This window comes from Amblyomma americanum, chromosome 7, assembly GCF_052857255.1.
Source record: "Amblyomma americanum isolate KBUSLIRL-KWMA chromosome 7, ASM5285725v1, whole genome shotgun sequence".
Classification (NCBI taxonomy): Eukaryota; Metazoa; Arthropoda; class Arachnida; order Ixodida; family Ixodidae; genus Amblyomma; species Amblyomma americanum.
Window position 1 is genome coordinate 77,928,653 of NC_135503.1, and position 25,233 is coordinate 77,953,885.

The 25,233-nt window shown below is 46.4% G+C and overlaps 2 protein-coding genes across 3 annotated transcripts in view; one reads left to right on the forward strand and one right to left on the reverse strand.

Annotated features, from left to right (window-relative positions):
* The window catches only part of LOC144099346 (uncharacterized), a 156,622-nt gene that overhangs the window by 109,807 nt on the left and 21,582 nt on the right, over positions 1-25,233 (forward strand). Inside the window, exon 1 of one of the 2 annotated variants that reach the window (XM_077632573.1) lies at positions 21,252-21,332. The exons of the other annotated variant lie outside the window; for it this stretch is intronic. The gene's annotated coding sequence lies outside the window, so the exon portion shown is untranslated. Of the gene's footprint in view, positions 1-21,251; positions 21,333-25,233 lie in introns of those variants that run through there. 2 annotated transcript variants of the gene reach the window in all.
* Positions 15,267-22,222, reverse strand: LOC144096822 (uncharacterized). Its single transcript, XM_077629688.1, has 5 exons — positions 22,154-22,222; positions 21,150-21,364; positions 19,674-19,750; positions 17,916-17,996; positions 15,267-15,410 (listed from the first exon to the last, which is right to left on the reverse strand). The coding sequence occupies exons 1-5, from the start codon at positions 22,220-22,222 to the stop codon at positions 15,271-15,273; spliced, it is 582 nt and encodes a 193-aa protein (XP_077485814.1). The 3' UTR covers positions 15,267-15,270.

The following is a 25,233-nucleotide window of genomic DNA, read 5'->3' on the forward strand; positions in this document are numbered from 1 at the left end:
CTCTCTTCTTTTGGGCCTCCAATCTTCCATTCTGTTTTGCTAATTTCGCCCGCAGATTTATTTACATGGCTATTGTTATCTTTAAACCCTAGGGCCTCAGGAAGAGTGACTGCGCCTACATCGACATCAGAATGGATACCATCAACCGTTTAGTATGAGGTGTTCTGTTATTTCTACAGATTTACCCCACACAGCACATGTGTCATGTTCTTCGTTAAATTTCTTTTTATAGCTGCGCGCTCTAAGACACCCTGACCTAGCTTCAAAGAGTAGGGCACTGCCTCTTGAGTGATCATAAAATGCATCCTTCCTGATCAGCTGTTTCCAGTATCGATATAGTTGTACACTATGCTTCTTTGCCATTGAATTTATCCTATTTTTTACCTTCCGCGTTTTTAACCTGTAATTTAATGCTCTTTCTGTCTCCGTCCTCGTGTGTGGCATACTTAATGGTTAGCTTTCTGGTTCGTTTCTGCCATTTTGAATCAACGCTCTTTCGTTATAGGTATTTAAATAGCTTAGCTGTCCACCTGTTATCGTCCAATTTCCGCAGGCGTTCTTCGTATAGTATTTTAATCTGAGCTTCCCGTGCCTCAAACGATGCCCAATCCATATCCCCTTGTACTGCCTCGTTTGTGGTTCTCCCATGGGGACCTAATGCTAATCTTCCAACAGGTCTCTGATTTACTTCTAATCTCGTCTGAACTTCTGCCTTTAAACACAGAACCGCATTCCCGAAAGTGAGCACCAGCACCATTATTCCTTTCCAAATACCGCTCAGTACTTCATACCTGCTGTACCCCCTCCCCCCTTTGCCCTATGTTTCATTATCCCGGCAACTATTCGCCCTTTTGCTATGAGAGACTGTTCGTGCTATTCCGTGTACATCTGCCCTTCGTTTACCCATACCTCGAAGCATTTGTATTCGGCCACTCAGGGTATTTCATGACCTTGTATTGTAAGCTCCTGATAATTTGTATCATCGAAAATGATCACACCGGACTTAGCTGCGCTAAAACTGAGACCTGGACTGTCTCCTTCGTCTCCAGAGCAGTTAATCAGAGTTTCCAAATCTTCCTGGCTATCTGCTAACAGTACAATATCGTCCGCATGCATTAAACCCGGTAGTCGTTGCTCAACATCCTGTCCGCTTAATCTGTACGACATATTATAACCTTTATTGCTTCCTTGTAGCCTTCTTTCAATATTTGTCATATAAAGCATGAACAGCAGCGGTGATAGAGGACAACCTTGCCTTAATCCTTTGTGCACCTCGACAGTTGTCGTACACTTAATTCTTTCCCATGATATTTCAACTTTATTTTCTCGATATATTTCCTGTAGAAACTCAATTACCTCATGACCGACACCTTCATATATTCATATGATCCACAGGAGTCCCCTGTTCACGTTGTCGTGTGCACCGCTAATGTCCAGGAAGGCTAAATACAGAGGTCTGTCTTCCGCCTTTGCTATTTCTATGCACTGGGTAAGCACGAACAGGCTATCATCTAAGCGCATACCACTTCTGAACCCGTTCTGAAGTTCTCCAAGTAATCTATTACTTTCTACCTATGACTGCATTTTTAATTTCACCGTCTGCATCGCCAGCCAGTATATAACTGATGTTATAGTAATCGGTCGGAAGGACTTTATGTTCGTCTTATCGCATTTCCCTTTATAAATCAAATTCATTTTACTCTGTTTCCAGCTGTGCGGAACTTGCTTATTTGTTATGACTGCCTCCAATACGTTTATCAGCGTTTCCTTGCCTCTTGGGTCCAGTTCATTAACTAGATTGGAATTTCGTCTTTCTCTGCGGGCGTGCATTTTGGAATATTCCGCCTTTTTCCAGTTAAGAGTGGTCAGTTCTAGGCTGTTTTATATTGTGCTATCCTGTGTTTCTCTCTCATTTGGGCCGGCTACCCTATCGTCTTTACTAAATGACTCAGCTAAAAGTGACGCAATGTAGTTCACAGTCTCATCTCCCTCTAAACATTTTCCCTCGGCATCGTGAATCTGTTCCGGCTTTCTGTGACTCGCTTTACCCAGCCAGTTTATATGGTTCCAGAAATTTTTTGGCCCCCTTTTAGTTGCATCGTGAACTTCAGCCAGCCAGCGATCAGAAGACTGCTTCATTTGAGCCTGGATGAGGACCTGCACTTGCTGTTTCTTTTGTCGATAAGATTCTCATTTTCGGCCTATTTCCTCTTCAGATAACTGCGCCCTTTTTGCTTCTCTGTGTTCCCGCGATTCCAACCGTCGTTGTTCGATGGCCTCCCTAATTTCCTTATTCCACCAACTTCGTGGCTTCCTCTTTCCTCTCCGGTGGTTTACTCATTTTACTTATTTTAGTTTTGTACTAATGAGTAGTTCTAAAATATTAAAATTCCACTTTTTCATTGTATGTGTCTCTATTGCTTCCTTTATGCTGGTCGCTATTTTCGCGCTATTTGTTCCTCATTTAATTTTGCGGACTCTTCTTGACTTCCCTTGATTTCTCTTTTGAGCAAGGCTCCAAACTGTAGACTAATGCGCTTATGATCACTTCCGTGGCTTTACTTCCCCTGTTCGTCTATTTTCATTATTGCGAGCTTGGAATACATCCCCTGCGAGATTAAGCAGTAGTCAATGGTCGTTTGCCTGTTAAGGAATTCCCACGTGATTTATCCCTCACACTTATTTCCTCTATTTACAATAACTAGGTTGTGTCGCTCAGAGAAGTCTAGCACCAACTTCCCGTTACAAACTGTGTATCCATTCAGATCCTCAATGTGGCCATTCATGTCACGTAGCAGAATAATATCGGCACATTCTCCAAACTTCTTTATATCGTCATTTAGACACTTAACTAGATCCTTGTTCTCTTGCCTGCATTTGTCCTCTGTCCCTAAATAAACTACTCCTAGCCATGTCCTTTTACCGGCAATTGTACCCGATACCCAGACATGTTCTTAGCAAGTTGACTTTATTTGTCAATTTGTTCCTTGATGTATCAGCCTACCTACTCCTCTTCCCTTCCTCTCCGTTGTTGTTCTGTTGCTCTCTTCCCAGACGTAGCCATCAATAAATGGCGGGTCTTCTAGATCCCTGAGATGTGTCCCGCATAGCGCGTATACACCTACTTCTTCGTTCTTTAACTGCTGTTCTATTTCTAACCACTTCGCTCTCTTTCTACCGCCTTGCATGTTTATGTACCTGATCCTCGTGTTAAATTTCTTTTTTGTAGTTTTCTTCCTGGACCTTCTAGTGACCATTTTATTGGCGTCAGCCTCTATTGTTACACTTTCTACTTTGCTTCTACATACCCTTACGCCCTGAGCCACAGCGGACCCGTAAAAACCTGCCCGGCCTGCCAGGCGCCAGCCAAACTCAGCTCGTAGTCTACCAATAAAGTGGATGCCATCTCGTGTAAGCCTCCGCCAAAGCCTGCTCTATGCACTTCCCTGTTTATGTCTGCCACTTCAAGGCCTTTCTCCTGGCTTAACTTTCCTATCTCAAGATTAATAGCCATAACGTCCTTGGCAATTTCTCCGTTCCGTTTTTGCACCTCCGGCACTGTGCACACCACGATCTGGACTTGCTGTGCTATCGCCCATAAATCGTAAACTCCCTCCGCTAATCTTTCCACTACTTTTGCGGCCTCACCATTCAGGACATCATTTAGCCCCGCCGCTACCACTAACAAACTGCGCTCTGCAACGTTCTTAGAAAGTTCGCTTTTTGTCTCTCTGAGTACTGCGTCCATTGTCCTGCCTGGGAAAGCCCCGACTGCTACCCGCTTATCACCTTTTACACGCTACATTATAGTTCTTTTGTACCTACTCATATTTGAGTCACCACCGATAAGCACTAGGGTATCCTTCCTCCCTCCTAACTTCCGGATAACGCTGCCGCTTATCATTGACTGTGACCTCATTCCTTGGGGTTAGCTTGTTCCCCTAATCTCCATCGCCTCCAGGCTTCCTGGTTGTCACGTGTGCATAGCTGTTCCTGTCTGAACCTGCCCGTCTTACTTTCTTATCGCTATCCATGCCAGTGCAGGCCCCATCCACATGGCTGGCGCTGGAATGTCCGCCAGTGTGACTTCACATGGCGGTGTCAGCCATTTCTGCATCCAACAATTCACTAAGCTGCTCTTGGAGTTTGCGCTTCTCTTCCCTATCTACCTGTAGCTCTTTTTCTAGAGCATAAATACGTAACGCCAGACTGGTGTTCGCTTGGTCAGCCCTGTCCAGGCGTGCACTTAATACGCACCACATAAAATCCGCGCCTTCGGCCTCTTCTACAGATTTGAACCGCGTTGCCTTCGAATTCACTGACGCCTCACACTCCTTGCATATAAAATTCAGTTGCTTGACAATCTTAGCAGCACTCTATTATTGCTACCACGAAATGCTAGAAAAAAAAACCACTTGCAACCACGTGCTCAAAAAAATTCTCCCTATCGCAAAAGCCGATCACGCAGAAAAGAAATACTAACCACCTGTCTAAACCAGTTGACTCACAAATGAGCCCTGCAAATATGTAGCTGCCGGCCGGAACAGACCAGGCTGTTAGTGCACTGACCTTCTCTTTCGATAGCACTTCACCTAACTGGCCTAGATCTAAAACTAGCCTAAATCTAAACTCTCAAAATATTGAAGGAAAGAACTCATCTATTTGTCGTAGTCACAGCGCTTTCGCAGTCGTCCACCACCCGGTCCCGAATCCGGCGTAATCCGAAGAGCACCGAAACAAGCGTTCGCACCGCAAGGCTGTCAACTGTCAACTGTCAACCACCCACCGGTCACGCCTCCGTAGGCGCTCGCCATGCGTTCCTCCTTTCACGGTATCCTTCCTCTTCCTTCCATGGCAACTACACTGCGAGTATTTCTCGTTGCAACCAGCCACCAGTCACGCCATTTTAGGCTCTCGCCATAGATCCCGGCTTTCACGGTATCCTTCCTCTTCCTTCCATGGCAACTACACTGCGAGTATTTCTCGTTGCAACCAGCCACCGGTCACGCCTTTTTAGGCTCTCGCCATAGATCCCGGCTTTCACGGTATCCTTCCTCTTCCTTCCATGGCAACTACACTGCGAGTATTTCTCGTTGAAACCAGCCACCGGTCACGCCTTTTTAGGCTCTCGCCATAGATCCCGCTTTCACGGTATCCTTCCTCTTCCTTCCATGGGAACTACACTGCAGGTATTTCTCGTTTAAACCAGCCACCGGTCATGCCTTTTTAGGCTCTCGCCATAGATCCCGGCTTTCACGGTATCCTTCCTCTTCCTTCCATGGCAACTACACTGCGAGTATTTCTCGTTGAAACCAGCCACCGGTCACGCCTTTTTAGGTTCTCGCCATAGATCCCGGCTTTCACGGTATCCTTCCTCTTCCTTCCATGGCAACTACACTGCAGGTATTTCTCGTTGAAACCAGCCACCGGTCACGCCTTTTTAGGCTCTCGCCATAGATCCCGGCTTTCACGGTATCCTTCCTCTTCCTTCCATGGCGACTACACTGCGAGTATTTCTCGTTGAAACCAGCCACCGGTCACGACTTTTTAGGCTCTCGCTATACCTTCTTCCATTCATGGTAACTTTCCTCTTCTTTCCAGGGCAACTACGCTCATATGGTTCCTGTGGCAACAATGCATCGATTTCTCCATCTTAAGCTCTCGCCATATCCTCCTCCTTTCATGGTCCCCATTCTCCAGTTGAGGATTCCTCCGCTCTTACCACACCTTCCTACAACCACGCTAAGCGTCATCCGGACTGTTCCTGTCGCAACCACCCTCTTATTACGCCATCCTGATCTCCTCCCGCATCTTCACCCTCCTACTGTAAACATCCTCCGGGTATTTCTGGTGGTAACTACGGACCGGTTACGCATTACTCCACTCTCACCATATCCTCCTCCTTCCATGGTAACCACCCTCCTATTAGTCCCCATAACAACACACCTGCTGGTTAATTACGCCATCCTACTACCACCACTACTACCCTGCCACCACCACTACCGCCACCACTCTTTTCATCACCAGTATATTTTCAAAGTGGAAAATTGTGGATTGTGATGATCGGATTGCACTTTATTGTGAAGAACATGCCGTAAAATATTGAAGTTGATCGTCATCACTTTAAAACTATTCGCCATAGGACAGCCCCACTGGCTTAGATTTCAGCTGTCTTCGTCGCAGTCGCGCTTAAAACGTGTCAGCACAAAATATAGTAGAAAAAATAGTAACGAGGGCAGGAAAGCGGGGAAGGGATTGGTAACCCGTGACCACCAAAAATCATTCTTGCCATCTCGACTACCTTCTGGACATTTCGCCCTTTCCTGTAACAGCCTCTTATGGCGCTAACAGTAGGATCTAAATAAATAAATTTTTATAATGAATGAATCAAATCGGCAATATCCGCTTCCCCACATCGTAGTGAGCTGAGGATTTGCTTCTTTTTCTTCCATAATAGCCGGAAATATCTTGTGAAGAATCTTTTCTCTGGTGAAGAAGGGCAGCGTAGTACTTTCTCCAAATTTTAGTGAGATGTTATAACCATTCGAAATTTTCGCGAGCTCGAGCTTCAGCTAATCCTACAAAAAGATGAAAATGAGATTCGTAAAGCTTTTTTCTAGATAGTTATTGAAAAGCAGCCAGAAATCTGATGTGCACCATATTCAGCCTAAAGTTAAGGTTTAAAAAAGCAGCGTACATACGCACACACGGACGACAGAAAGTAGGGGTGCAACCACAGACGTATAGAAGTATGTCGAATAAACTGAGCTCGCAATACATATTAAAGGTGCGCGTTCAGTTCACTCTGGTAAAGGTACCGAAGATAGCCCAGAAATAATAATAATAACTGCATCTTGGGGAAAGGAAATGGCGCAATATCTGTCTCATATGTCGGCGGACACCTTAACCGCGCCGTAAGGGAAGAGATAAAGGAGGGATTGAAAGAAGAAAGGAAGAGAAGGTGGAGGTGGAGGAGGTGGAGGAGCCGTAGTGGAGGGCTCCGGAATAATTTCGACCACCTGGGGATTTTTAACGTGCGCTGTCATCGCACAACACACGGGCGCCTTAACGTTTTTTTGCCTCCATAAAGATGCAGCCGCCGCGGTCGGGTTCGAACCCGGGAACTCCGGATCAGTAACTGAGCGCCGTGGCCACTGAGCCACCGCGGCGGGTATGCCACAAATAATAATTAATAATAATTGGTTTTGGGGGAAAGGAAATGGCGCAGTATCTGTCTCATATATCGTTGGACACCTGAACCGCGCCGTAAGGGAAGGATTAAAGGAGGGACTGAAAGAAGAAAGGAAGAAGAGGTGCCGTAGTGGAGGGCTCCGGAATAATTTCGACCACCTGGGGATCTTTAAGGTGCACTGACATTGCGCCCCGCCGCGGTGGCTCAGTGGTTAGGGCGCTCGACTACTGATCCGGAGTTCCCGGGTTCGAACCCGACCGCAGCGGCTGCGTTTTCATGGAGGAAAAACGCTAAGGCGCCCGTGTGCTGTGCGTTGTCAGTGCACGTTAAAGATCCCCAGGTGGTCGAAATTATTCCGGAGCCCTCCACTATGGCACCCCTTTCTTCCTTTCGTCTTTCACTCCCTCCTTTATCCCTTCCCTTACGGTGCGGTTCAGGTGTCCAACGATATATGAGACAGATACTGCGACATTTCCTTTCCCCCAAAACCATATATTATTATTATTATCACTGACATCGCACAGCACACGGGCGCCTTAGCGTTTTTCCTCCATAAAAACGCAGCCGCCGCGGTCGGGTTCGAACGGGTATGCCACAAATAAACCTCCTTTTTCTTTTACTGGAAGGTGGTAACCAACACTAATGTGAATATATTCATAAGAATCGAATTCCTATTAATTTGTTCATTATTAGGGAGTTCCGAAAATGGAAATGTATTGGCTGCAGGGCCCCAAGCGTCGCGAATCGAAATAAAATCGTATTTCGTTGAGACGATGAGAGTTCATGGTCTTTGTACGTAGTGACATGCGATCCTTTCTGTCAGACCTACGGCTGTGACGGGTGGCGTAAACAATTCACTGTCATTGATGGCAGGAACGAGCCTGGAATTCCACTGGTTCCGACCAAAGAAATGTCACCCAGGTGGGCTAATTTTAGACGGCACGTATCAGACCACTCGGTTCTCGTGTGTCGAATTCCCTCGACTCGGTCAACGTGGGAGCATTCACCGACAGACGGTCGATTATGTAGCAGCACATGGGGCTTGCGCAATGCAGACAGATGGCTGAGCCCTAGGAAAGTCCGTTAGCTGACTGCGGCGTAGTACACTTCCGAAAGGAATACACGATGGTCAGGGTATGACGGTAACACTGGCGATGACGTGGCATTGTAAGAACAGTCGCACGCGAGGTAGCCGAACTAAAACAAACCTACACCTTTGTTCGCGAAGCTTAATGTAGGCTACATATATCTGAGAAAGAAGAGGGAAAATATGGCCAACAAAGATTTATAAAGAAGTTCTGGGAATGGCTTTTGCGTTAACAGTCAGTAACAGTTATCCGCACGGTTGCCGTATTGTGCGCATTGTCTGAGAAGGGATACATTAAGAACGAAATGCTTATAGCTTCCGTTGTCGGCGCGCCGAGGGTGAACTTTTCGCCTAGACGCGTAGGAAGACACGGAGGCGAACCTAAACGAAATTTGGCGAAACTTTCAGTTCACCCTCTTTCCTACATGGTGCGCTGCCGCTGGAGCAGCTCATGCATCGAAAACAGCGTCTTCGTGGTCTCTCGTGGTGCGAAGCATGGAGGTGGCGAAGCCGTCACGCGGCGCGGAGTCGACTAATTTCTGCCCTGCAGCCCGAGAGGCGCACTCGCAGTCCTGGTTGCACTTGATAAACGACGCGACAGCGCCGCGTGAGTTGCCGTCATTACGTAAGGCGTGAACCCTACAGCACAGGCCTCACGGCACCATCCATACGCACGGCAGCGACAACTCTAATTTGTTGTTCTTCGACGTGGCGGTCGGCTGCGGCAGCGCTGACTGAGACAATCAGCGTACCGCGCAACACGTGCTGACACCATCCCCTTTCTTCGGCACGTGGCGAGCGCTGGTCCAGCGGGCATAATTATTTTGTTTTTTGAGGAGTGGAAATGGCGAATTAATTGCCTCACACCTCGGTGGACACTCTAACCACGCCGTAAGGGAAGGGATAAATGAGGGAGTGAAAGAAGAACGAGCTGCCGTAGTGTAGGGCTCCGGAATAGTTTCGGCCACCTCGGGACCTTTAACGCGCACTGACATCGCACAGAACACTGAAGCCTTTGCGTTTCGCCTCCATCGAAACGCGCCCGCCGCGATCGGGTTCGAACCCGGGAATTTTGAACCAGCAGCCGATCGCCCTAACCACTGAGCCACCGCGGCGGGGTACCTTTTGTATTTTGCGTCCATCGAAACGCGGCCGCCGCGGTCAGGTTCAAACCCGGGAACTCTGGCTCAGTAGCCACCGCGGTGGGCCGTCGAGGAGACAGTCTGCAAATTTCTCGGCTTCATAATGTTAGTCTTCCTCGCCTGCTGATATTTATCATTCCTCTATTTCATGCACTGCGCTTCCGATAATGGCTGTCAAAATAGTTCTTAATATTGTGAGTGCAATTTTTCAATGGACGAAGTTCTCAAAACCTGTGCTGAGTGGGGCACTGACCAGGTTTGGACGTTTCAAATCAACAAGGGCAGTGTGTTGATCGGGCCGTTATGATCATCTTTTCAAAAGTATAAGAGCCAAGCGTACCTTATAAGGCGGTCAAAAAGTCAAATCAGAGCCCATTCGCTCTCTCATTGGACACAGCCAATCTTCTCCTCTACTCTGGCACCCAAGACGCCGCTGTGAAGCCGCAGAGGACCGCATTTCATTGGTCTCTCATTGCGGTTCACGGGTGGATGACGGACGACGCCTCGTCATCTGCAGCTGTTTATTTTTCGCTCCGCCATTCGTCTCAACACAAAAAAGTTGGCCGACGATTACGCTTCTCGGTAGTGCGATTTCTGAGCGCAGCGGCTGGGGTATTTGACCCCCAGGCGACCGCAGCCGGAACACGCAGTTCCGAATGAAGACGGGCATTGATTTAGGCTTCGGCAGCGCCGCCATCGAGCATATAGCTGAACCTCTCGTTGGGGAATCCTCCCTATAAACATTCGTAAGGGACGTCAAAGCTTTAGTCACGTGACGACAACCCAGAAAAGGGTGTCAGTTCAGGCTAATATCATTCGTCAGAAATGACATTAAATTCGTCCCATGACAGGGGCCGAGTGCAGCCGCTTGTAATTCAACTGGTTCTGTAGCGTAATTCAGTGCCCTATTCGCCGGCACTCCTATTCTCGAGATTCCTTAACTTTCGAGAGATTGATAATCGATCGCGCCCGTAGCTGCTCACGTAGCTGCTCACGTAAGAGAAGGGCGGCGGAATCAATTGCCTGAAAAAGTTTTTGCGGCTGCGCTACCCACAGATAATACCTGTCAACCGCCGGTGTATAGCAAACTTTTTACCAGATACTGATCAGAGACGCTTTAATCCACCAGTAATGACAAGCGCCCTCCGAGGCGTTGCGAGGTATGAAGTTTGCGCGCGGGAATCTTGTAAGGACAATTAAGAAGCAAAGTGCAAACTGCATTTCATGCAGGTATATCATCATCATCCTCATCAGTCTGACTACGCCCACTGCAGGGCAAAACCCTCTCCAATATCTCTCCAATTAACTCTGTCCTATGCCAGCTGCGGCCACCGTATCCCCGCGAACTTCTTAATCTCACCCGCCCACCTATCTGCCGTCCCCTCCTGCCCTTGCCTCGTCTTGGAATCCACTCCGTTACCCTTAAGGACCAGCGGTTATCTCGCCTTCACATTACATGCCTTGCCCAAGCCCAATTCTTTCTCTTGACTTCGACTAGGATGTCATTAACCCGCGTTTGTTCCCTCACCCACTCTTACCGCTTCCGGTCTCTTAACGTTACACCTGCGATTTTTCTTTCCATAGCTCGCTGCGTTGTCCTTAACCCCCTTTTCGTTAGCCTCCACGTTTCTGCCCCATAAGTGAATACCGGTCAGATACAGCTGTTGTATACTTTTCTCTTGAGGGATATTGGCAAACTGCCATTCATGATATGAGAAAACCTGCCATATGCGCTCCATCCCATTCTTATTCTTCTAGTTATTTCCCTCTCATGATCCGGATCGGTGGTGACTACATGCCCTAAGTAGACGTATTCTCTTGCCACTTCCAGCAGCTCGTTACCAATTTTGAACTTCTGTTCTCTTGCGAGACAGTCGAAAATTACTTTTGTTTTTCTGCACGTTAATTTTTAGACCGACCGTTCTGCTCTGCCTGTATAAATCATTGATCATGCTTTGCAGCTCATCTTGTGAGGGACTTAGCAAGGCGATGTCATCAGCGAATCGCAAATTGCTTAGGTATTCTCCATTAACCCTTATCCCCAACTGTTCCCAATCCAGGCCTTGAAATATCTCCTGCATGTCCTTCTTTATCGGAATTTTATTGCTGACTTTATTTACGACTATGGTCGCTGTGTGGTCGCTATAGATATCTTCCCGTGTTTTCACATAAAACTCTTCTACGCCATTATTCCGCAATGCCTGCATGGCTGCTGAGGTTTCCGCTGAGTCAAATGCTTTCTCCTAATTAGTGAAAGCTGTGTACAGTTCTGGCTATATTCTGCGCATTTCTCTATCACCTAATTGATAGTGTGAATATCGTTTATGGTCGAGTATCCTTTATGAAAGCCTCCCTGATCATTTGGTTGATTGGAGTCTAAGGTTGTCCTGGCTCTGTTAGTGATCACCTTAGTAATACCTTGGTAATACTTTAGTAATACCTTGCAGGCAACGAAGTAAGCTGATCGGCCTGTAATTTTTGAAGTTCTTGACGTATCCTATCTTATGAATTAAAATAATGCTGTCGTTTTTTCAAGCTTCTGGTACGCTCGAGGTACAGAGTGGCTAGTTGTTCTAGCACAATCTCCCCTCCGTCCTTCAACAGATCTGCCTTTACCTGATCCTGAACAGCTGCTTCCTCCTTTGCATTGCTCCTAAGGCTTTCTTTACTTACTCTTTTATTTCAGGCTAGATGTCCTGTTGCTGTGTGCTACTGCCCATGAATTCAACGCCTTCGCCAAAACCTATGGATTCAAGCACTTACATCCAGCTTCATGTATGCGTAAGGAAACAAAGCAGCTAATCATGCAGCCGAACAAAAATTAGAGGAAACACTTAATCTCCGCCGTATGTGTATGACGCGATAGCGTAGTGGGTTAATTCCCATATATACAGAAGGTCATTCTCTACTTTGCATTCATAGATCCCAGGGAGTCCTCATACCCCCCCCTCCTGGCGCAGTGGGGCAGCGGTTAAGCGACGCGCCACTGTTCTGCGATGGCAGGTGCTCCCAGCAGTGGGCTTTGTGCGGCTCAAGCTTATCTCTTCCCGAGCCTCCAATCATTAATTAAACTGCCACCTGCAACGGTCGGCAGTTTGTTCACTATCCAGTGGGAAGGTTGTAATGACGTCGTTAGATCAAGTGGCCTAGGGGCCCACCTGCCTCCTATATTGCTCTCTGGGGTCCACCTGTCATAGCCATGCCCGTGAATTTTCGCTCATAACGCCGACAGTGCCGGCAGTGCCGACAGCAGATTTTCTGGAGAACGGAGCCTTTAACACTGTCTAGTTAATAAACCGATTGCTAGAGACCTCGTGGGATGCGGAGGTAGACCAGGCATACAGGCATACACGAATATGCCAGATCTCTTGGGGAAAGGCCAGCGTAACTGCTCAAGAAAAAACACTTCCGCTCAAGTTTACTATTCAATCGAGGCCAGTAGGTGCTTTCAGTTCGAAGAAGCCTACAAGGCCTTACCCAGAGGCGTGAGGCATTCACAGTTAAGCAGCGTTGTATAACTACGACAGCATTGACGTGGATAGGCCGCTGCAGTAGTTACTGTTTCAGACAGTGCAGGTCAAAGATAATCGGACCAGAGCTGCGTTTTTAGACCCGACTTCTCAGTCGTGGTCCTAAGTTGTACAGACAGACTCGAGAATAGAGGTTGAAAAGAACCGCGAAGCATTGGTCCTGCGAAACACAGAGCCAGAGAAGCGGTACGACGGCTCCTATAAAATCGGTGATGTTCCGCGAACCCGTGTTTACGATGGACCAGACAAAAGCAAGCCACCTGCTCGGGAACACGTCTCGTTCTCAGTCCCAGAACTGCCGGTTCATGTACTGCTTCGGCGTCTGCACTGGAAAGTGCAACGCATGGTGCTTATGCCACTCGTTACAGGCGCAAAGTAACGGTGAAGGAACGTCAAGGGCCTAGTTAACTGACAGCCATTATTTTTAGCAAAACAGCTATTTTTAGTTTCTCTCATGGCACTCATTACGGTACTCATGGTACTCAGCTGAAGTCTACTGAGCTGTGTGCACTTCACATGTATTTGTACTTGGGCACTGTCTAGTTAATAAACCGATTGCTAGAGAACTCGTGGGATGCGGAGGTAGACCAGGCATACAGGCATACACGAATATGCCAGATCTCTTGGGGAAAGGCCAGCGTAAATGCTCAAGAAAAAACACTTCCGCTCAAGGCCAGTAGGTTACCTTCATACATCCTTCTTGCAGTGAACTTCGTCAGCCCATTCGTCGGACTATGCACTCCATCATTCCATAGGTTACATCAATACTCGCCACTGCATCCTTAGTACCCATTTCATCGCTGCATTTTATCTTCGTTTTCTTTTCCCACCTCTTCCACGCTGCTCTCCTTCAGTCTTTATCTCCCAAATTCCCCTCCCTACGCAGAGTAGCATGCCAGCGATATTGAATCGCCGGCTAAATTCTCTGTTTCTTCATTGAAGAGTCTCTCTCTCTCTCTCTCTACTTGGGCACATCGTACTGTACAAACGGTCCCCCTAATATGAAAGGGAAAAACCAATTGGCGTAAAGAGCATTTTTTTAAATTTCTCTACTGACATTGAAAATGACTTTTGGACATTGTATACAAAGTGGAAAACTTCTTACAAAGCACGAAAAAGTGCCCTTGTCATGTATAGTTATGGAAACATCATGAACAGAATGCTCAAACCTTGTTCCCTTCCAAATTGGGTTCTCCGGTACATTGTTGCACTTTTCATTCTTTTGTGTTATCTTTAAAAAAGGGGGATATTTTCTTCTGACATGCACAGACGGTTCTGCGCAAACCCGACCATTGCAGCATATGTGATCTTACCCCGCAGCTACCCTGTATAGAAGGAAGCAATAAATACGTGGGCTGTTTCTCCTTTAGCCACTCAAAAGTTTCGCACCTCTGGTCACCCGTCAGTCGCGCGATGCCCTAAGCACGACTGGTCGGCCTACCTCTGGGTATTTGCTCTAGCCGCGGAGGGTCGCAGTAGGGTGAGACTATCTTCAGAGAATCATTAAGGGTTTTTCTTTGTGTGTTCCTCAGGCATGAGCGTGACCTAAGAGCCATTTTCGATGTGCTTCACATTGCGTGCGTAGGTTCTAACAAGCACTCATTTTGTTTGGCCTGTCAAAATGCAAAGAAATTCACCCACACTGTCACCCTTGCTGTAATCACGCTGACTACATGCTAAGCAATTGGAAGTGCGTCTCTGGTGTGCGTCGTGGATGACATTGTGGCGAACACCTGCTCGGCGTGAGACCCTGCCGTAGTGATTATAGCAGAGGCTGTCGCACTGCCTCGTGAATACGCAGCGGCAGGCAACCACGATGTGAATCAGATCACCTTCAAATATACGGAAGGGACCATTTTCTTATTGTACAAAAACTATGCGTCCCCATTCAACCTCTGGTTGAAGATTTTCGACGTGGCTGCTGGTTTCGAATGTTGCTGGCGTCACACGCCGAAAAGAAGGCGTTTGCCTCTCACCGGGATCTCTGAGGTCAATGGCAAGACAAGGCTGAAGTCACCTGTATGAATATGAACTTAAAAGTCCGCATAGAATTTCCAGGCGTTCGCTCATACTATATGCTGCGTTTGAGTCGGTATGCGATGGTCACTTGATTGTGACAATACTTCTTCCCTTTCCTACATCCCTGGTGAAGGAACGAGCCGTATCGGTTTATTAATGGTGCGGAGTTTATCAGATGATGTAGAAGTCTCTAAACACGCTTGCCGATATGAATCAACGACGTACGCAGGCTTCTGGTATGACCTTTTATTCGATTGATAGATGACGCTGTTTCATCATCGTGCCAAGCCTCAAGGTTGTTCATCCGAACCGCGACAGGCAGCTCCTGTCCGAGATGTAGTACTTTGGCAGGTGACCGCATTCCAAGTCGTAGATGAAATGGCAGTGCTTGAGATCCTTGTCGAAGGCCTCGGCTGGAATGTACTGCATGCAGATGGTGGCTGCAAATGCACATGAATGTATATGTAATACATACACACACTATGAAGAACGCCGCTTTGGTCGGGCTTCGGAATAATTTAGACCAGCTGGCTCTAACCTGTCCTGACATTGCCCACAAAACCGGCACAACACTGTGGTGGCATCTCGCCTCCATCGAAATGCTACCGCAGCGGCCGGGATCGATCCCGAGACTTTGGCATCAGCAGCCGAACGCCAAAGCCAGTGAGCCACCACAGAAGGCGTACATAAAAAAATATCTGCAGAAGAGCGGAATACCCACCGCAGTGGCTCAGTGGTTAGAGCGCTCGGCTACTCATCCGGAGTTCCCGGGTTCGAACCCGACCGCGGCGGCTGCGTTTTTATGGAGGCGAAGCGCAAAGGCGCCTGTGTGCTGCGCGATGTCAGTGCACGATAAAGATCCCCAGGTGGTGGAAATTATTCCGGAGCCCTTCACTCTGGAATAAGCTCCTTCTTCATTTCTTCTTTCACTCCCTCCTTTATCCCTTCCCTTGCGGCGCGGTTGAGGTGTCCGACGATATGTGAACAGATACTGCACCATTTAGTTCCCCCCCCCCCCAAATCTAATTACCAAACCAGCCAAGAGCGAAACAACAGTAGTTCACTGCGTTCTGCTAAAAGATTTAATGTGGTTAGTATTCCTACTAAAGCTAATTAATTTGCCTTGGCACTATTTTTGTAGATGTTTAGGGCTTTTGATACAATTTGATACAGATGGATATATTAATGCGTGTACTTTAGTTAACGGGAACAGAAAACTGGGCAAGTTGGAATGGATTCATCTTAAAGCAGCGCGAAACACAGGACACAGGAAACATAGGACAGGACGCTTGTGTCGTCTCGTGTTTCTTTCACTACGTCCTGTGTTTCGCGCTGCTTAAAGGTGTACTTTAGCCCGATGAAAATTTTCAAGCTACTCATGTTTCCTCGCTTGCAAAAAAGATCAGCGTGCTGCAGAAAGTCGTGTTTTTGATCACGCCTCAGTGCAACGACTGGGTGCGACCGAGACTCAGAAGGGCGGTTTGATAGCGAAGGGTGGCACGTAGCTTGATGTCAGAAACGAACATTGCGAATGATGTCAGGGCGAACACGAAATTTAGATTAACTTATTTACAAAAGTAAACTAATTACGCATTTTCAGTTGTAAATCCACTCGTGTTGTGTGTGGTATGTACAGCGATAAATCATGATGTATTATATCGCAGTAAACTAAGATGAGGAAATATTAGACAAGTCTTTGATCGGTTGGAAGTACAAGCCCTTGAATGCCTGAAATTAGCGATCATTCTGCTTTCGAGGCTAAAGTTGCCAAGTCTTTATCATACGCACTTCCATCTGAAATTAATTTCAGTTTCATCGTAGTCTCGTCATATTAGGTGGCCGCAAGCTGACATGGTTTTGAAATGTAGCCAATAACAGCTACAGGGTTGGTAAAAAGTTCCTAGGCGACAGGGTCGTGTTTTCAGTACTATAGTCGGGCAGATAGGGCTTCTATGAAGATTCCAATGTCCTGAGGCTTAAGAATGACTATTATTTTAGGGTTTTCAATATCCCCAACTTGCTACCATCACATAACGGGGCAAGAAAGGAAATGAACCCCCTCCTCATCGGAACGCGATCTAACTTTGGTGCCAAGAACTGAGCGTAACTTATGTAAACTCAAGTCTATGCCTTACTACCTTGAGTCACGGTTAAAAAAAAGAGTGAATAAAGGCATTTAGCATAGCACGAGCCACAACTGCGCTTGAAGATATGGCCTTGAGGCAGCAGATGCGGCCCCAGCTGTCCAGCACCGGGGGTCATGTGGCGCCCTCTGTGCCGTCTGCGCATGCGCAGGGACAGCGCTCGGTACAGGGTGAACTGTACCGGTAGAAGTGCGCACTATGCTAAATATCTCGCCTTTCATCGTCGAGCGCGGTGCACCTCCGTAGCTGAAAGAAAAAAGCTCGGTCCTCACAGTGCATTGCGTTCAGAGTTGTATGAGGTTATTGTGTAGTGCTTCGCGTGGTTTACAGAGACGAATGCCATTCAACTCGCGCAATTTTATTTAGTGCAGACAAACGGAGATATATTTATGGTAACTGAGTGTATGTTGTCACCGACAAATGTAGCACTAAGCAACACAGCCGTTTTACGTTGGCATTTTCACACAGAACAGCAGCGCTCATCCAGAAGGACGACACTCGGTCACGCGCCAATCCGGCCTCATGGTGGCGCTGGCAGAGTGTCAGCAGTGTGGCACTATGAACGGAGGGTGAAAGAGCCGAAGACAACAGAGAGAGGCAGGCAGATGATATTAGGAAATTCGCTGGGATGGAATGGGTGGGTGTGGCTGGCGCAGTGCTAGGCCATTTGTAGGCAAATAGGAAAAGCCGTTTGTTTGCCACACATTTTGCAGGGCACCGACCGATGATGATAATCATTTAATGGGATTACGTAAATCTTGTCCCCTGAGAGACAGTTGGCTTCCAAAGCAAGGCACTCACTGTTTTTGGCTGTGACGTGCTTGATCACCTGGCAGGTTCCGCACTCCGAGTAGAGAACGTCAAACGGCACTGTCCTGGAACCTGCGCACCGTAATCGTACAAGCGGGCGTACTGTCTGAAGTCTGATCTTTCTTTATGACCACCAAGTTCTCCTTCCTGTGTATGAAATTAGGAATTGTCTTATGTACTTTCCGCAGCTCACAAGCGCTCTTTCTATCTTCATTGTCCAAATATTCACGCGAAGACATTGGCTAACCGTCCAATGCGTCATACGTTTCGAGATTTCTTTTCAGTATCGAATTGAATAATGAATTGATTTAAACCGCTTGACGCAAGTAAAAACACCTGGCAACTGCTTGTACACACTAATGTTTTTTTTTTCATTTTGAGGCCATTTTTTTATCTTTGTTACCATAGTGCTAACATTATGCATCTCGGATACATTTTAAGTCCTCCGATAAAAACCTACTCTATTTTTTTTTATCTACAGGAATGATGAAACCGTTCCTTTCTTTTTGGTGCCGATCGGCCTGATAGAAATCAATTTATTTACTTGTTTGTTAAAATACTTCAATCTTTCCAACTGTCAAGAATCAGCGCTTGGCTCTTTATTAGACTAATGAAATCTAGACGCATTACCAGAGCGCAGCGTGAATAGGAAAGAGAATTGCGACACTGATGGCGCCAATACCATTTCAGTATTATGCACGCAGAAACTTTATCTGCGAGATGTTTAAGTGCTGTGCTGCGTTTATCCTCTCTTTATATGCTCTTACAAATTAAGAGCACTATTTGGGCAGTTCAATTCTTATGCCTACGCCTCATACAGAGGATTTTTCTTCCTCAAAGAATGCTGCAAACCCTTTCCATGCGCGGTGTTATGATTTCCGATCTCTGTTCCCGTCCTTCCTGCCCCCTTTTGGCGATGTTCCCAGTCCCAGCACACAGATTATGAAGGGTTCGCTTCCTTTAAACAGATGATTAATTGTCCACTGCATTGCGTCTTCGACAGGAGATGTCGTTATTCGCACACAGAACCTAGACAGTTGCTGGCATGGTGCGTTTATCTTCCTCCGGCTGGAGGATCGCAGTTCAATGATCTTTGAGCGGGATTTAGTGATTATCGCGTTTATTTGCTGGGTATCCTTGTGTAGTAATTTTTATGATTTCTTCTCTTCCTTGCGTCCTAGGCTTCCGGCTTTTGGTGCATGCATATTCATACCAAACAATTCTGTAGAAAAGCATGTTTAATCTGGAAAGAGTTTATCAGAGGATTTTTTTAATTACTGTAATATTTCACTATAACATTCGATATATACGCAGATCTCCCGTCGGCAGGATTGAATTTTTTGGCTGTTAACGTTTTTGCTAGTGTCAAAAGCGTTGCCTATTAGTTTTCGATGACAGTCTTAACTGCTCGATGCGTGCCATGGAAACATTGCAAAAAAATATGTTGCTATATATCGGAAGAATGCACCATTCCCTTCAATATTTCTATACCAGTACCTTACAGTTTAACAATATTTAAATTTTTTATTCAATAACGTTGGACCTGAGTGCTTGCGATGTATGCCCGGGGAAGCGAGCGCCTTATTTTGTATATGTGTGGCGATCCGCGATTCGCTTCTCGGAGCACTCGAGTAAGGGTCACTTCGGCTGTTCAGACTTTCACCCCGAGATCAGATAAATAAAAACGCCCCGAGGTCAATTCAAGATTCACTAGATCTTTTCTGTTGAAATATCCACCGAGGCACGTACCTTCATCTTCCAGCTTCAGCTCGAGGATGTTCTTTACGCCTCCCGGGACGGTAGACTTAAGACGAAATGAAGCATACCTGAAAAGTGCCATTCGTATTCACAAATGGTCAAAATGAGAACACCCTGTGGCTTGAACAGTTATTATTTTGTTGGCTTTAATGTGAAACGCGCCATGCTACAAGCTTATTTTTGCTTGTTTCAGATGAGAAGCCCCAAAATGGCATTCGCGCTAAATTAAGCTGGAATTACTTCAAGGCACTGCATTTTAGCACACTAGAAGTTGTAGACGAGAAGGCAAGAAGGAATTTAAAAATTGGCTGGGCTGAATTATGTTCGTACAACCACACAGCCATGTATCAGAAAATGTCCCATCCTAACTGCGCAAGATACTTGAGCAAGGTTTCGAGGGCAGAGTTATGTAAGGGAGTGTGCAGCTAATGCCTCGCGAAAGCGCACTGAAGCTGAGTTGATTGGCGCTTAGAAGCAATCTGAGGGTTGGGCGAATGGTATTGTTTGTATGAAGCGAGTGGCTACACAGGCGTACAGTTGATTTCGCTCGTTTCATTGTGCAACCTGTCCCACGTATGCAAAGAAACAGGGAAGTCGCCGCTGGCATAGGCTATTGATGTCTATCGCCCGGCGAAAGCGCCTCCCAACATTAGAGTGTAAAGTCTTCTTCAATCAAGGTGGCGCTATTTGAGTGTATTGCGAGTGCCGTATCCCCGAAATGTCTTACCGACTAGTGCTGCGTAGTGATGTCACGAGACGACGTCTAGACTATACTCGACAACAGCTTTTGGCAACGAAGAGAAAGTCACAAGGACGGAGCGTCCGCAACTGTGTCATTCTATTAAAAAGCTCGGTAGGACGATAGTGCGCCTCGCCGCTTTGCGCGTTGCTCTCTCTGCGCTGACTTTACTCCGCCATTGGAGTAGATGATCTTTGGAAGCTTCTTGTAACAAGACATGACTAGCAAATTTCTTGTACTCATGAAAGCTTCTTCCTTGGCTTTATAACATTGAAATTTGACACTTGCGTTAGAATTATCTCTTAAATAACGAATGTTGAAAACGTCGTATGTTTAATAGCTGCTAGAGATGACTATATTCTTTCACTGTGTGTGGATTGTTCCAGCTTCGTAGCCTTAACTCTATTGCCAGAAAAAGTTTTCGAGGAGTATAGCGCCGGAGAGAGCACAAATAGCATTTTTGGATAGGTACATAAGTGCATATTAAGGACCACGCAGCAGGTAACCCACGAGTAATAGTGCAAGTTCTTGGGCATATTCACTACCTTTTATAATATTTTTGTTGAAGTGTCGCTGTGCTGCTGCCAAGTGAGAAATTGTGATTTTTCGCCTACTCTGCACGCTCCTTTCCGGCTTGGCGCGCGGTTCTGTAAGCACAGAAAGCTGGGCACGAGACAAAGAGAATGATGTGCCAAAAAAAATAAGGAAAATTGAGGCCAGGCACGCACTTCTCTCCGTTGGGCGTGTACCGGAAGCGGATGCGGGCGCTGTCGTTGACGAGTGGCGTCACCTGGAGGCCGTTGATGCAGCGTGCTTCCTTACCGAACTGGCTTCCCTCGACGCTGCGGTAGAGCACGTACCAGGGGCTGCCCTCCCAGCCGCACTGCGAGCCGAGGTGCGAAGAAGGCGAGGTATAGTAACATATAGAGCATGCTGTAATATTCTTTCGTGGATATTCAAGCGCAAAAATAGAGATCAAGGTGATAAAAACGGAGCGCTACATGGCGTAAGCAACAGTTCAATAACCAACTTAGAAATAATTTTGCAGGCCTCCTAACAGTCCGTCACGTCGAGACCTCTATCCGTTAGGCAAAAGCAACTGGGTAAGCAAAGGTCTCCTTTTGCATAGGGCTAAGTTCCACCAAGAGCTGTGGTTTAGCTGTAGTATGACGTCTGGAATGACGCGGAACCAAGCGCACAGCTGCTGCCACCCGTTTTGCCTCCACTCCTTCACGCTGTGACGTAATGCCAGCCGATGCAAGCGCTCTGCACCTCCGGTTCCTGTTGATAACGTCTGACCGTTGAGCAAATGACGACATCATACCAGATGTCGCGGGCACTCGGGCAAACTTCAGCGGCTTCTCGGAACTTTGCCCTAGAAGATCCCTTATAAATCGTAAGATATAGATGTCGCTGTAAAAGAGGGAAACGCACATCTCGCTTACTACACCCACACACATAGCGAAATGCCGGAGTGGGAGTGGTCTTAAAACGTGTGATACGTTAACAAACGGATCAGTCGTATTAAGAGCGAAAAAAAGGTCTTCAAATTATGATAGGCATGGCGCTAGTAATTGTTATTGCTCTTACTGACAAAAAATTGTAACGATACAAGGATTCTGGCTTCCAGTTTTACTTGGGTTTAAACTTTGCCCGGGGTGTATCGCAGCTTCCAGAAGAAAACCCTTACGCTGCTGACTGTATGCGCGGTCAATTGCTGTGTGTGCCTTACAGGAGCACCTGCGCAAATTCGCGTGGCAGCTGCTATCGGAGGCACAACTGTGAGAATGTCAAGAAGCATTGCGGCCAGTGCACGCGCCAAGTTTCATAGCGTACGAGAGTTTTCTACCTGCCATATATAACGCGACGCCTTTGAAGCTGTTCACCTCGTGTATCTGCTGCCGCCATTTCATTTGGACAAAAATCTGTCTTAAAAAATCTTTATAGAAACTCAGACCTTCTAGTGTTACTACTGCGGTGCAATCAGTGGCAGCTGCGGTCTCTACTCGCTGATTGTGCTTTAGGAGGTGCCTGGAATTGCACCGCACTTGGGTGAAGATTTTTTTTATACTTAGAAAGAAAAATAGTTGCGCTGTTTTTCCTGCCTACACTTGTGCCGCCATCAATCGCGGATTTTATAAATTGCTTATAGGTGTTCTCAAATGACGACATTGCACAATGCCGATGAAAAAGTCTAAAGTAGTAGTGAGGCAGTCAAACGAGTACGTACATAGTGATGATCGGAGCCAGCAACATTATTCGACCTTCAGTCATCTGTACTGCACTGCAGGATACATCCGCATCGCCACAGGGCAGTCATATGCCTTGAATACGAGTGCCTGAAATCCACTAATACTAAGTAGAATTGCTTGCACTGACCACCACGTTTCAAAAACGTGCGACGAGATTTCGGTTCAAATGACAATAAATTACGTATATCGAGAGAATCATGCAATATTTTACGGGACAAACGAGAGATTATGATCTCAGTTTGATGCACAAAATGGTGCAATGCTGCATGAGGCGATGTTTTGAAACGAAACCTTGACAGCATCAATGTATATCATCAAATGACAATATATCCGTAAGCATAACACAGTCATTTTTATGTTTATTGTGTCTGTAACTGTTAAGAAATATGCGTTACATTTCAGTATTGTTTACGCTGCCATCAGTACTTCTGAAGGAAAGAAAGTTAACGTTGAAGCGCGCAAATATCACGACTGGAGTCTGAAATTTAAAATGGTATTGTTCACTGAAATATTTTGTCCTTCCTGCTTCGGCTTTGTGGCGTGGAAATTGTCACTTCTGCCGGCGTGCTCTCGCCATCGTGGCCACCGGTAATAGATTTCATCATCGGGGTACATGAAAATATATGCGTGCAGGTATCGGGAAATTCTTCTCAAAGGTATTTTACGGCGTTTGTCACGCAGTCGTTGCATGATCGAAAACTTGAGACTCCGGCAACCTAGGTGATCAACCTTGATCACGTGATATTGTGGCGTCCTCACAACCTGCCCATCGGATCGCGAGCAAGCTGACCACCGCGACCGGTGACAGTTAAGTAAGTGATTGACCTCGAGAGATTGCTCGGGAATAGCAACATGGGTCTCACAAGCCCCACGGGTGGCAGCACCTGCCATCACAGAGCAGTGGCGCATCGCTTAATCGCTGCACCACTGTGCCAGGAGTGGTACGCGAACTCTCAGCGTTCTGTTAATGTAAAGTGCAGAATGACATTTTCTGCACGTATGGGTATTAACCCATTAGCCGTATAGAGTCACCCCTTTAAGGTCGAGGGTGAGTGTCCCCTGCAGTTTCTTTTTTTTTTCAAAGCTTTTTTTACGCTGCTTGTAAAAGTAAAAAAAAAATATGACTGCTGTGCCACGTCTGCGGTCACTTGAGGTCATCTTCAAACGTCGTAAAGTCAAGCGGAGAAAATACCTAGTGCACCTCTTCTGCCAAATCAGTTTCGTTCGAACTTCAAGCTTCCTGCAGCGGCATAGATAAGAAGAGGGGAGGAGGTATATGCCAAAATGTCTGCGCAGGTATTGACACTAATTCATTTCAGACGAACAGTTTGCGTAGAATATGCGCACTTAGCTGATAGGTTCCGATACAGTGCTTCATGTAAAGCAGGCAACTGGCGTCGCTCTAAGAGGCGAATTTCTCGCTGGACTTCATTATTATGGCAGGTGGCTGATCCAAATTGCGTTTAGCAGTTTATTGGTTAACTTCAGTTTTCAAGAAAAGAAAGTTCTAGGGGACGCTACCATTAGCTCGCACATAACATGAAGACACTGAGAGAAATCGGATTCTGATCCGCGCTCTACATTAACGATGCGAAGGAAACTTGCAGGGTACAATAAGGGCAGTATATGAGCATGTGCAACCAGTGATTATCAGGAACATCTTTTGCTGTCAAGTACGCCGCAAATTAGATGATATTGAGCGGCAAACATAGCACGATGAACTGGATTTGGAAGGTCCAGTGTAACTTAGTAATGCTGAGAATAATTATGCGCTCATTTTGTGAACGTTTAATTTTTTTGGAATACTGGAAATAAATCTGCCGCAAGAAGTCTCACATTTTACTGGCCCAAAAGTAGTTTTTCAGTTATCTCGGAATCTTGAAATAAAATAGGACATTTTCATTAAGCATGCACAACGATTTATGGATTCCTTGAAGACATTATGATGACTTGGGTAATCAATAGCTAGACATTCGATGAGGGAGGTAGCTAGGATTGGTGCAGTGTCATAATTAGATGAAAGTTTGACATTGATTTCTGAAGAAACCGCCAGTGTGGCTAATCGTCCACCGTGGGAATGATGTGAATCATGCAGATTTTAGTGCAGATGCCTTCTAGCCTACTTGTGGTTTCTCATAAGGCATCTTTACAATCAATTGGTCATCACAAGATGTACATAAATGCAAAGTAAAATTAATTCACGCCCTTAATACTCGCAATAATATTTTTGCAAATATTAAAGGGGATAGTCCTTTATTACAAAATAACACACGGATAAACAGCGCCTGCGACCACATGCTTGTACGAAATTGTCACAGAATTCTCCAAACACATCAGACTAACATTTAAATGCCGTTTAATGAAATTAGAAACTTTTACCACCCGTCTCATTTTTCTGTAAAAATGGTTTACGGGCCCTAGACCTTGCACCTTCAACAAACACTGACGCAAAGGAACGCAGCAGCGTGAGAAGGCAACGAAACAGAAAACAAGATTCTCGACCGTAACGGCCGATTATTTTAAGGTTCTGCCCACAGCTTTAGTAACAAGTCCTCAGACC